This window comes from Rhincodon typus, chromosome 15 (genome assembly GCF_021869965.1).
Source record: "Rhincodon typus isolate 14 chromosome 15, sRhiTyp1.1, whole genome shotgun sequence".
Classification (NCBI taxonomy): Eukaryota; Metazoa; Chordata; class Chondrichthyes; order Orectolobiformes; family Rhincodontidae; genus Rhincodon; species Rhincodon typus.
In genome coordinates, this window is record NC_063346.1 from 22,352,678 (window position 1) to 22,366,771 (window position 14,094).

At 39.5% G+C, this 14,094-nt stretch overlaps 1 protein-coding gene across 2 annotated transcripts in view; it reads left to right on the forward strand.

Moving 5' to 3' along the window:
* The window catches only part of zfhx3b (zinc finger homeobox 3b), a 479,371-nt gene that overhangs the window by 161,353 nt on the left and 303,924 nt on the right, over positions 1–14,094 (forward strand). For both annotated transcript variants that reach the window (XM_048605818.1, XM_020527051.2), the window contains one exon: positions 13,514–14,010. In XM_048605818.1, the coding sequence (XP_048461775.1) occupies positions 13,514–14,010 (497 nt within the window). The remainder of the gene's footprint in view (positions 1–13,513; positions 14,011–14,094) is intronic.

The window sequence follows — 14,094 nt, forward strand, 5'->3', positions numbered from 1 at the left end:
GTCAAACTCTTTTGCAAACTGCAAGTTCTACTGTCATCTCTTGAACCTATATGGTTAGCATGTAAGATCTTGGCAGATTTTGACTTTATTCATGTATCCATTGCTTTTAATCACAGGGTCATTGGGCTCACCAATGTTAAACATGAAGAATAGCAGACAGTAATTTATAACGTACAGGATAACCCTGTCTGGTTCAGTTATCTTTGAATTTGTGAACAATGCCCTGTAATTTGAGGGGTTTTATTGTGAAATTTGTACTCAAAGTGAGAGATGTCAGTACTGAGAAACAGAGCACATTGTAATACGTAAAACTTTACTTAAAACTTAAACTTTGATCCAGCAACATGTCACAATCCTAATCTTAATGTTATTATTTATTGCAGAATAACAGCCACATTGTCAAAACTTTCCTCTATTATTCATCAGGACAATTCACAAGAACACCAAAATAAAGGGGAACAACATATTCATACTGTACGAAAAGTCTTACTGATTGGTTAACATTGACTATTAGAGATTTTGCCATAGAGAATACATTAATACATTAATTAGATTTGTTTAATTATATGTTAACATGATGTGGGGATTGTTGGCTAGGCCAGCATTCACTGCCTCATGCTAATTGTCCAGAGGGCAGTTAAGAGTCAACGGCATTGCCATGGGTCTGGAGTCACAGGTAGACCAGACCAAGTAATGACAGCAGATTTCCTTTCCAAAAGTCCATTAGTGAACCAGATGGGTTTTTAATGATATTTGATAGTGGTTACATGCTTGTCATTAGACCAGCTCTAAATTCCATATTTCTTTGAATTCAAATCTGTCCATCTACCTCTGATAGGATTCAAATGCATATTGCTAGAACATTGGCCTGGGGTTCTGGATTGCTAATCAAGAGACATTTCCATTACACCAATGTCTCCCCCTTAACTGAGAGTTAACTGCCAAGATTTGTTTAAATTTAAACCAGGCAGATTGACTCATTGGTTAAGGCATGTCTCTGAAGAAGGAAGCAGAAAATGGCTGGTGCCTGTTTTCTTTAGTTGAAACAGACACAGTGTGTATACTCTTCTTTCTATCCGCAAACAGCAGGGCCCTGTGTATTAATATGTGTGGCTTTCAGGATGCTTAAATGCACTACATTGTGGGCCTGAATGGCCATCTTAAATTGGTTGTCAATATAATTCTTAGCAAATCAATATTATTGATCACATGTTGTCCAACTAATTTGAGATTATCAGTCAGGCTGAGCTTAAATTTAAACAAGGTTTGACAGTTGATTGTCAGTCATTACTTAACTAGTGCATTCTCCACAGCAATACTTCTATCAAGTGTTAAATACAAGAGCTTAAATGCCTTTTAGACAAAGCATAGGCATATACTTTCCTAGCAGAGATTTATTGCTATTCATACGCCACAAACTCCAACCACACTGATTACTTGCTCATTTATTTATACATCTAATTCACACGCAATTATCCCTTAATTCATATCTAACCATTACTTGTTCCCTAGATCCATTAGCCTTAGGCAACCCTGCTGGATCCTTCTAGATCATAACAGATTTCCTTTTATTTCTTTTTCAAATAAGTCACTAATTTGTGCAATAATAAAAAAAACAAAACAACAAAAAATGACAAAATATCATATCCCCTCCACTTGACTTTTTTTAGTGAATGTAAAAGTTCCAAACTGTTTTCTCAGTATTTCTAATAGATTATTTGTGCTTGCACCTTTCTTTGGTCATGCAATCAGACAGCTCAATTTCAATTTTAATTTTGAAATTTTCCTGTTCTCCAGCATCTATTGATTAAAATTGATATTGATCCTCAGTTTTTTGTTTCATTTATGCATTTTTTGAATGTAACTTATCCCATAGTAACTTCTTGTTGGTGTCGGGTTGGTATTGCACTCTATCCTTTTTTGCTTAGAAAAGCACGATATTCACTGCCTCAAGAAGATTAACAATTGCTGCTACTAAAATATTCTTTATCCCTCTTCTAATACTTTTAAGTTCCTAAGCTCAAGGGCAACATTTACTTCCCTCTCCCAAACGGAAAATTACTAACTTGAGAGCACATCACAGAAATTTGCATAAGAAGCATCACTAAGATCAATACATTTCAAGTTCCTGGCATTTCCTAGTAATGGAAGTTCCAAAACACAGTGCTCCATTTTCATTTTTTCATTTTTTTTGCCTCAATAATGTCACCCACCTTGAGATTTTTCAAAATCTTTCAACTTGAAGAACTCAAAACTGGCATCTAGCTCTGTAGGGTATCTAGCCAATTTAGCCAATAACAACAATTTAGCCAAGAATAACATTATTTCACTGTGTTAATAAAATGATGATTCCAGCTATTTTACAAGGAATGAGTACTGTTCTTAAAGATTTTAGGGTGCTTTCATTCCCAAAGTCCTTTTTTTCTTCTCACTCTAATTGTTCAAAGTCTAGAAAACAACTTAGCCAATCTATTCCATATTAAAAAATCTCCTGACCATTCCATTACTGCACAACTGAAAGATTTTGGCATGACAAATTCATCCCTGGCCTGAAACCTCTGGTGACCAATACAATAATCTCTCTTTGATCCATACATCCATTTTTTCCTTCAAATCTTCTGTTCCATGCTTAGACAGAGTCAAAGTTTATTGTTTTCTAGTCAGCTTTATTGTTACTCGCGCTTCGCAAATTCCAAACATACTGATTACTTGCTCTTCATATTGACATTGACTCTAGTTCCCTCTTGATTATCCCTTAATTAAAATACAACCATCATCTGTTCCCTAATCCCATTCAGTCCCTTTCCCATCCCTGCCAGAATCTACAAGGTGATAACATCTATCAGCGAGCACATGCCAACTGATCAGCATATTCCACTCATACAGGATAACTTTACACCCTCATATTTTTATTCTTGCAAATTGTCCTGATACTTGAAAGGCAAATGCTTCTTCAAAATTTGTCTGTTTCACTAGTATTCAAGTCCCGTTTCACTAAGCGATGATTTGTAGCTACCTTGTAGCTGACCTGAGTGAACTTAGCAATTATAGTTAGATTGCTAGCAAGCTGTCCCAGCTTATTTCATAGTGCCCTTTCACAACCAGCAGAAATGGGAGACTCTCAGCTCTTAAGTCGGACCTCGATTTTCAATCCAGCTCCAGAAGTTAAAACAGCAGTGTCTAACCCTTTGCATTATCTCTGCTCCCATGTCCATTCACCATTGATAGGGTTATTGAGTTAACCCAGCATCTTTCATTTAAAAAATTATTTTCCTTTTACTGATGCACGTCAGCATTCAATATGGATATCTCAAACCAGATTGCATACCCTTTAAGTGTGGTCTGTTTTGACATTTTTAGACTGTTTTCAGTTCATTTGAAATACTCAACCAAGATTCAATTTAATTCATGAGGCTACTCAATTCTTACCATCCTAAATGATCTTATTGGCGAGAAATGAGCTGCAAATCTATATTTAATTTAAATAAAAATAAGGTCCTTAGACAATGTTTCTGGGAGAGAAAGAAAAACAAGTTCACATTTCAGTGCTTTGTAAACATTTGGAGGAAAGGTAACGTTGACTATTCTATCAAGTTATTTCCTTTGGTCCCAATCTCAAAAGGAAGAATACAAGGACCACACCTGTGAGCAAGGAGGCCTGAGTTCAAGTTTCACCTGCTCTAGAAGTGTGTAATAATGTCTCTGAACATGTTGATTAGAAAGAATGTATAAGAAACGGATACACATGGAGACGTTCAATTGCTTTGATATTTACTGTGGTCATTGTAACGAGGTCAGCTAGTTGGACCTCATAGAATATGATTTTCCTGATTGGGGCTGTTAATCTGGTCCAATCAGGGAGCCCTGGCTGACAGATAAGAACAGGAATGTCAGACACCTGTCACTCTGAGAGCTGGATCAGTGTCAAGAACTCACTGCATGCAAATAAAGGGTGACTTACTGATGGGATACCGACCTCTATGGAGTTATTTCAGTGGTGATGAAAGAAAAGCATGCTCCTGAAGAAATTCACTCACAATTGTCGTCTTTGAATTGGAGTAAGCATTTCTGGCATCATGCCATTATTCGGGAAGCTTTACATGTTCAATCCTGCTATTGAAGTTTGGGCCCAGTATGTGGAAAGAATGCGTTACTTTTTCCAGCCAAATGACATTGGGGCAGATGAAAAGCAACAAGTAACTCTGCGACAGCTTGTGGACCCGCAGCTTTTTTGGATATGAGGAGCCTTACTTTCCCTGAGGTACCAGATACTAAATCTTTCACAAGTTGACAGATTTAGTTTAAGGAATGTTATGACCCCAAGCCTCCTCAAATTCTGAGACACTGTTGGTTTTACACGGCAATTCAAGAACCAAAGGAATCTGCATTGGGATTTTTGACCAGGTTAAGACGACTGACAGAGACATGTGACTTTGTTTTAACCCTTATTGAGATGCTGAGAGACTGTGTGGTTTTAATGATGTAATCATGCAAAAGTGTCTACTATCTGAAGCCCAAGTGGAATTCATACGAGCAGTGCCACTGGCTTTATCGTTGGAAAATGCAGTAAGCGGAGCATATGAGTTGCAGGATACACTGAGGGAAATGGACACCCCAATCCAACTGAGCTTTGGGAGCACCACTTTACGGAAAGCAGTTGCTTAGCCTCACTCAAGACATATCCTGGTTAGAGGGACTCTCGGTCAGTCCACAGCAAAACTCCAAAACAAAGCCAAGCCTCGGCGAAACGGTTAAAATTTTCTTCAGGATCCAGATCAGCAAGCCATTGTAGCTGTTGCTGGTATGTGGACTCGAGACAGCAAAAGAGTCCCACTATACCTAAATTGAATAAGAAAACTCATAGGCCAGTATCCCGGACAGTGCGCAGCCTGGAAAATCCAACCCCGACCTGGCCTGGAATGGTTGAATTGCTTAGCAACATCCAAACTAGAACCAATCAAAATAAACATTTGGTTAAATGATCCACCCAGTTCTAATGGAGGCCGATACTGGCATGGCCATTTCAATGATCACAGAACCAGTCTTTAACAAAATTCGTTCCAGACTCCAGCCCTTAAATTTGAGAAAGACCTCAGCTAGACTGAGAAGCTAAACCAGGGAACCTTTACAGATTAAGCTTTGGTTCCAGTCTCTTATGAGAAGCAGCTGGTTCAGTTATGACTGCTTGTAGTAAAAGGCTCAGGCCCAAGCCTGATGGGGTGAAATTGGCTCATCCAGATTGCCCCGACAATTTTCAATTAGAAAATGGTTGCCTGGGTGAAGTCTTACTTAAATATCCAGAAGATTTTCAAGAAGGTCTATGGACTGTCAAAGGAGCCAAGGAATGTTGACCAGGAAGCAATTCCATGATTCTGCAAGGCCTATCCACTGCTATTTTTCCTACTGGCAAAAGTAGAGGCAGATAGCAGAAGGCTGGAAAGCAAAGGATTCATCACACTAGTACAGTTCTTCGAATGGGCAGCACCAGTTGTACCGATTATGAAGCTTGATGGGTCAGTTCGCCTTTGTGGGGTTTTTAAACAAATGACAAACCACTTTGCGCAGCTGGTTAAATACCCAATTCCTCGTATAGAGCTTCATACGCAAAGCTGGCAGGAGGGCTCTCTTTCACGAAGCTGAGCATGAGCTGTGTGTACTTGTTTGTAGATGAGGATTCTCAGAAGTATGCTACAATAATACCCATAAGGGTTGTGCCAATATATAAGACTGTCATTTGGGGTATTGTCAGCATGTGCAGTTTTTCAACGGATGATGGAAAACATTTTACAGTGTTTACCCCAGGTTGCCATATATCTAGATGGTGTGCAAATTCCAGGGAAGACCATTAAGGAGCATTTTAGACAGCATGGACATAGTCCTTAGAAGTTTGTCCCAGACAGGTGAAACATGTGTTGGAAGCATCCCAAGTGACCTACTTGGGTTACTGAGTTGACAAGACTGGATGACACCAGTTGGAAGATAAAGTGATGGTGATCAAAGTTGTCCCAGCTCCCACGTCAGTACCAGAGCTTAGGTCTTTCCTTGGGCTGGTCAATAATTACTGGAAGTTCATACATAACCTGGCCTGCATCCAGGCACCCTTGCATCAACTCTTAAAGAAGGATCAGCCTTGGAAATGGTCGTGTAGCCAAGCCATAGCTTCCATGGAAGTTAAGAAACAGTTACCATCCTCTAAGCTGTTGGCACACTGTGATCCCAAGTGAGATCTGGTATTGACATGTGATGCCTTCTCGTACGGTATTGGGGTATTATTAGCTCATAGGTGGTCCACTGGACAGGAATGCCCAATAGTGTTTGCACCCAGGTTCTTGGCTAATGCGGAATGTAAATATATCCATATAGAGCAGGAAGGTTTGACAGTCATATTTGGAGTCAGGAATCCACCAATACCTTTACAGATGAATAAATTTGTAATAATAATGGACCACATCCCTGCTAGGTCCACTTAAAGAGGACATGGCAGTACTGCCCATAACTTCAGGCTGATTTCAGCAGTGGGCTGTAATACTAAGTGTATATAATAACAAGTTGGAACATCATCCAGGAGGCCACGTAGCAAATGCAGATGCATTGATCAGCCTCCCATGCTAGATAGACCACCGGTGGTACAGCCACTTGAAGAATCCATAATGGTGTTCAATTTCCTGGACAAACTTCCAGTCATAGCTGGCAGTATCAGACTTTGATCACAGGAAGATCCGGTCCTGGCAAAACTGAAACAGCTAGTGACGACTGAGCCAACTAAAGGGCTATCACAATCAGAATTGGAATGTTTTTGGACCGAGAGAGACAATAGAGGATGGCATATTATTATGGCCAGCAAGAATGAATGTCCTGAGAAAAGGTCGCCACCAGATGTTGGCTGAACTGCAACAGGAGCCATCCAGGGGTTTCCAAAATGAAGTTGTTGGTGAGAAGTGGCCAGGATTGGATGGGGACGAAGCTGCCTTGGTGGGGTAGTGCCCAGAGTGCCAACAAGGACAGAAATACTGCCAGCAACTTCCCCCCGTTCATAGGAATGTCTGGGTAAACATTGGACTCGGTTACACGTTGACCATGCAGGTCCTTTCATAGGGTCAATGTTCTTAATCATTGTGGACACCCACTCAAAGTGGTTGGATATGCATAGAGTTCATTCGCCAAACACTTGAGCGACAATAGAAAAACTGTGCATATCTTTTGCAATACATGGACTCCCAGAAGTGTTGGTCACAGATAACGGGCTATCATTTACCAGCAGGGAATTTGAGTATTTTCTAAAGTCGAATGGTATAAGGACAACTCCATATCATCCATCATCCAATGGTCTGGCAAAAAGAGCAATCCAAACTTTTACGGCAGTTTTCAATAAACAGCCTACAGCTTTGCAGGATACCAAACTGTCCCAGTTCCTATTTGATTACAGGACCATCCATCATGCAACTACAGGGACAGCTCTAGCAGAGCTGCTAATGGGGAGAAGACTCCTCACCAAGTGAAATGGGATCTTCCCAGATCTGGAGGGGAAGGATGAAGTGGCTTCAGCAATGCCAAAGCTGGGCATAAGACTCGGCTAAGTGAGAGAGACACTTTACATTAGGGGATGAAATTTGGTGTAGGAATGGTCAGAAACAACACAACACCAGGTTATTAGTCCAACAGGTTTATTTGAAAACCCAAACTTTTGGAGCCTCACTCCTCCTTCAAGGAGTGAAGCTTCAAAAGCTAGCGTTTTCAGATAAACCTGTTGGACTGTAACCTGGCGTTATGTGATTTCTGACCTTGTCCACCTCAGTTCAACATCGGCACCTGCAAATCATGGTGTGGGAATGGCCCTGCATGGATGAGAGGCCTGGTCATCACGATGTCAGGTCTAGTGACGTATACAGTTTGAGTAGGTGCAGCAGTCCTGAACAAGCACATGGACCGTATGAAAGCTGAAACTTGCAAATAGTGCAGGAGGAAAACGTGCCTAGCTGCTTGACAGCCTTTCCAACTGTTCCAGAACCCATGGGTTCTTCCTTTACATCAAACATTGAAGATACCTTGGAATCTGAGACGGACTCGGCAGATGTCGTCGTCTTGACATCTTTGCCACCTGAAGAGGAGAATGAATTTCTTCCAATGATGCATAAGAGGTGAGCTACTGTGTGTTACACATCGCCTGTATCAGAGGCAGAGTTGGAGGATCCTGACCTGGTACTAAAATGCCCCAGGAGGAGCTATATTAAAAAAAAAACAGAACCAGCCTAGATCGGCGGACTGAGAGGAGGAGGGATGTAATGATTGTAACAAGGTCAGCTAGGTAGCCCTCATAGAATATGAGTTCCCTGTTTGGGGCTGTTAATCTGTTCCAATCAGGGAGCCCTGGCTGACACCCTGTTCGCTCTGAGAGCTGGCTCTGGGGGAGGCTCAGTGTCAAGGACTCTCCACGCATAAATCAAGGTAACTTGGTGACAGGATTCTGGCCTCTGTGGAGTTACTTTATTTACCTTATGGCCAAACTTGATCAAATAGTGCAAGTCACAAAGTCAATACACCAAAAATAATTAAACTTCAGAGTAATTTGAAGTCGGAAAGTAAGAATAAAAATGAGAAACTGATAAATCACAATGGCTCATAAACTATCAAAAACAATTTGTTCTTTTGTCGTCTTTGATGGCAACATTAGTTTGCTTCTCCTGTTCATTGGTGACAAGGATGTTACTGAGGGAACATTATTTACCCATTGTTTCCAATGAGTGGGTGAGAGAGAAATGGCTATTGAAATTTTAAACGACAAGCATTGCCTGTTCTGTCCACATAGGAAAGGAAAATACTTCTCTGAAAATTGAGCTCAAGTCCCATTTTATAAAAGTAGTAAAGCAAGAGCTTTGATCACCTTCGGTCTACAGAGAAAGTATATATATTAAAGTTAAGGCACATGACCAGAGAGCTGCTCAGTAGGAAACCCACACAACATACTGATAATGTGCTATTAGAGCTCAGAGAGCTTTCTTTATATCTCTTAATAACCACTGGGGGAAAAAATTGTTCTGGTTTTTGTGTGTAGCCAAATTATAATCTAATTTTTTCACAATGCTTTTTGATGCTTGTGTACATATGGTTGCAGGAATTCTTCTCATGTTCTTCTGTCTCGTATCTGTAATAATAAAAATCAAAGCATATTCTTAGTAACTTTGTGGCTCACAAGTCATTGAAAGCACCAAAGCATGAACAAATATCTCAAACCTCTGGATTCATTTGTGCCCTGTCTTCTATGTTGACAAGGACTGATCAAAGAAGAAAGAAAAACATTGGAAAGTTAGGTTCAAAGATCCGTAATATGTTGACATTTGCAGCATATGCCTCAAACTGCCCCTTCCTCTTGCATACAAATCTTTCATTGTTACTGTGATAGTGGTTGAACCATGCAAACTAAAACAAATTTTGAGACTTTTATATAAATCAAGTGAATCAAACCAGTGCAGATATAAATTGTATACCTTTCACTAATGTATAATATTAGAGGGTTGAATGTTTGGAAATACTGCAAATTTTTTGGATTTTTAGACAAACTGTCATTTTACAAATACTTTTTGAGTAAAATATTCCAGAAAATGAATCTCTGCCTGTGTTTAGTCTCCCTTCTGCTTCCTTTTCAGTTTTTATCTTACTCTGTAATGGAAATTTGTAGCATCCCATCATATTCATATGTGGGGGTGTCTTTGAAAATGTATTGCTGAGATTTATTTCTGATTTGTATGTTGAATTGCTTGTAGTTTTGCAATCTGTGTTTTCAAGTTAATATAAATAAAGAAAAGTTCACAGTTATTTTTTCAAATTCATATTGAAGGTGCTTTCGACAGACTTAGAAATATTGTACTTTTTCTGAACTCATTGCTCGTTGAACACTTCTGAATAATTTTATTTGCCTCTTTTTTTTTTGCTAATCTGATTATGTTGAAAGAAGGAAACAGATGCGATACCAAGGTGTAAAGCTCAGAATTGTAGTAAATTTAGATGGTGTTGATATAGTTGTTCTGTATTGTTGTAACATTTAAATCCAGTAGGGAATTCAAGAGAATCCTCATTATCCCAAGAGTGATCAGAGTATAGAATTTGCTACCCAAAGGAGTAGTTGAAACAAATAGCATAGCCACATGAAGGGAAGCTCGCTGAGCACATGAGGTAGAAAGGAGTATAGGATATACGGGTATGCTTAGATGAAAAGTTGGGAAGAGAATGCTCACATGGTTGATAAAAGTGCCAGCATATACCAATCAGACAGAATATCCTGCTCCTTTGCTGTAGCCTCAGTGGAATTGTGCAATGACTGGCAACTTCCCTGCTGTTATCCAACTCTTGAACAGACCTCTCAAATGTTAATTCTGATCTCTCTCTCTCTCTCTTTCTCTCTCCCCCTCTGCACCTTCCCTGTGGCTGTAACACTATTCTGCAATCTGTTCTACTATCCTGATGCACTTTGTGTGGTACAATCTGCCTGTATAAACATGCAAAACAGCAATTTTCACTGTATCTCAGTACACGTGACAGCAATAAATCAAATTTGAAACTCAAACTCAAGTCTTTGCCAGCACTAATCATCTCTGATCAGTTCTTATGCATGTGCATACAGTAAGGTAGTGCAATCAGATTCAGAAGGATTAGGAAAGAATTCACTGGAGGTCCCACTGTGTTACCTGCTATAAAATATAGTTAGGCATTCTGTCTATCACTTCCACAAATGCATTAACTAATTTGGTTGAAAGGAAACAGCAACCAAATAGCACATGTATGCAAATTTTAATCAGCCTGAAACTGCAGAGCCAACAATACCTGAAATTACACTTTTTATTGAATTTCTTCAACATTAATGGGGCTGGTTCAGTTTGTGATGACAGGACCATCACAACTCTTACATGCTTGACCAACAGAAGCCAAAATCTTCTCTCAGCTTAAGTACTACAGCTTAAGTTTAGATTTAAATATTTTTATGTCTACTGATTAATATGCAGAAAGCCAGCATGATGATTAAATTTTAAAGGCAATTGGTGAAGAAATGAAGATAGCTTATGCACTCAGCTCAGAGAAGTCTTGAATTTGCCATGATCATAGCATTGACTCAGGACAACCAAATGTTATGCTGAGGAGCAAGTATTTGTCTGCATGGCAGTGCCAGCACAATCTTTGGTAGAAGTATGATGGCACTTTGCCATGCAGTACTAGGGAGAAGATTTCTCATAATGATGGTTGCATAGTTAACTTGAGATAGTTCATGAACTATCATGAGACCAATTGCTACCCAAACAAGAAAGTTGAGGGAAAATCATCCTTGTCCTTTCATGTGTGTTGCACTTATTCTACCAGTTGGCAGAAGAGCAAAATTGGCAGAGACCTATTGGCAGATGACCAGTTATTTTAAAGAAGGAGTAGTACCTTATTACAAATCAAGTTGCAAGGTTGCACCTTTCAGCTCATTCTGATTAAAACTGACTGTGCTGTTCAGTATCAGCAGTAATTGCCATGAGAACAAGGCCCTCTGATAGCATTTGAACATTTTATTTCCCTCGAGTGTTTATTTTAAAACCCTCTGGAGACACTACTTCTAAATGTCTGTTTGCACTGGCAAATTTGAGTTCCTCTTGCCAGGGTTTGACAGAATCTTGTTGATCCAAATGGACCAATAGTTACATTGGAAATCCGAGTTCAAACTGTGACCATTGTTCAAAATTGGATGGACTTACCAATTTCTCAGCCAGACCGCTAGGTGGAGCATTGCAAGGTTGTAGAACATTAGTTCTGGGGGACTGAAAACCTGGTGGGGTTTGGCAGCAAGGGAGCACATATTAACAGTCTCATCTTTAAAAGAGTATAAACTGTATGGTGCATTTAAAGCTAATTATTCCTAAGAATTGGAATTTTATGAAATTAGGAAGTGCCATTCACAGTTGTAGAGCTTTTATGCTATAAATAAAGGAGTTGTTATTAATTTACTGTAAGTTGGACAAGGTCAGCTCATGGTTTTATCTGGTCAATGATGTATTAAAGATTGTGTAGTAAGAGGCATTAGACAGATCTGTACAGCACAGAGGTTTTCACCTTCCACTGATGAGATCACCCATCGCACTGGCACTGACACAACTCTGTTAAATGGATGTATTGACGCAGTAATGGGATAATTAGCTCTACCTCTCTGCTGTTGGTGAAACATAACACAAGTTTCACTACAGCTATTTAAAACTGCTTTGCGTATTGAGTATTTTTTTTAACTTCATCCCTTTTTCCCAAGCTACCAATCGTTTCACCTTGTAGTTGAACACATTGAGAATGTTACTGTTTCTCCCATGTCTATGCCAGTCAACAGACCAGGATCAGTTTTGAGTTGCCATTCTATACTTTGTGTTGCCTCAGGAATCCCTTATTTCACATTTCATTAAAAAAGGTAAAATCTGAAATTTCAAATGATGAATATCTGAAATAAAAATTGATTGTACCAGAGACCCTCAATAACCTTGTTCATAACTGAATATATTAAAAAAAACTGTTTAAAATTTTGGAATGACACCATGAATTAGAAATTCATAAAAAGAATATTTACTAAAGGTGTGGACCTGTCATTTCTCTTTCAGGTTCTGATTGACTTGGAGTGTACTTTCAACATTATATTTGGACCAATTGTCACTAAGATAGTGAGAAATCTCGCAGTGTTCAGAAAAGTAGGGGTATATAAAGGAATTGCTGGTATTAAAATAATGCAGTAACATGCTTAAAATTTATTCATTTGAATTGCTTTAGATTTGAGCTGCTGTTTGGAGTCCAGATAAATGCAAAAAGTGGCCTTGTGTTTGTTTTTAACATGACAACAAAATGGTCCCTGTCATCAATATACCTGGGTACTGAAAATTATTAAAATATATAATTGCTCTTTTTTTCACGGCATTCTAAATTGATGTTTCTGCTAAACTGCTGACACTGGAAACTCAAAAGCAAGTCGTTTTGAGTGTGATCAGCCATGCTTTGCCCAAGTTTCCTTTTGCCATGTGCATGCTGAGTGTTTAGCTTTAAAACCTGTAGAGGCTAAAGTTTAAATCTAATCTGGCATTAGCTGATAGGAATCACTGTCCCTGAAGGCTAATAACTGATCACAAGTGAAATGAATTTTGACCAGCTAGTTTTGTATTCAGGGACATGAGCCTAAAGCAGACTCTTACGCACAGCTTACCATCAACAGCTCAAATGAATATACGTCTGTCACTATTGTCTGTACCAGTCGAACATTGCAGTAGATCTGCCATTATATTTGCATAAACCCTTTGTACCATGCCAATGTTGTCCCCAGATATTGGTGGGTCGAATAGACCTCATTAACATAGACAGTACTGTCAATGCTAGCTTTGGAAGAGGATTTATGAGTGTCGTATGATTGGGTTTGTTATCAAGTCAATATCTTACAGTGTATGACCATCACTTCTCATCATTTTTACGACTGTTACCATTCGTTTAATCTTTTTTTATTCTTGGTCTTGTGCAGTTGGTGGTGAGATTCCTCTTGACATGCGACTGGGAGGTGGGCAGCTGGTGTCAGAAGAACTCATGAACCTTGGCGAAACATTCACGACCACGAATGACCCTTCTTTGAAGCTTTTTCAGTGTGCGGTTTGCAACCGATTCACTACGGACAACCTGGAGACACTCAGTCTGCACATGAACATTGAGCGCCACCTGCCCGAGGAGGAATGGAAAGCAGTCATTGGTGACTCCTACCAGTGTAAGCTCTGCCGCTATAACACCCAGCTCAAGGCCAACTTCCAGTTGCACTGTAAGACAGATAAGCATGTGCAAAAATACCAGCTTGTAGCACACATCAAGGAAGGGGGCAAGGCCAATGAGTGGCGACTGAAATGTGTAGCGATTGGGAACCCAGTGCACTTGAAATGCAACGCATGCGACTACTACACCAACAGCATTGAAAAGCTGCGATTGCACACTGTCAACTCAAGGCATGAGGCCAGCTTGAAACTATATAAGGTAGGAAATGTCACAATGTAGACATCCACAAATCGAACTAGACAACAATCATTAAACTGTCCTCCTATTGTAACTAAAACAAAT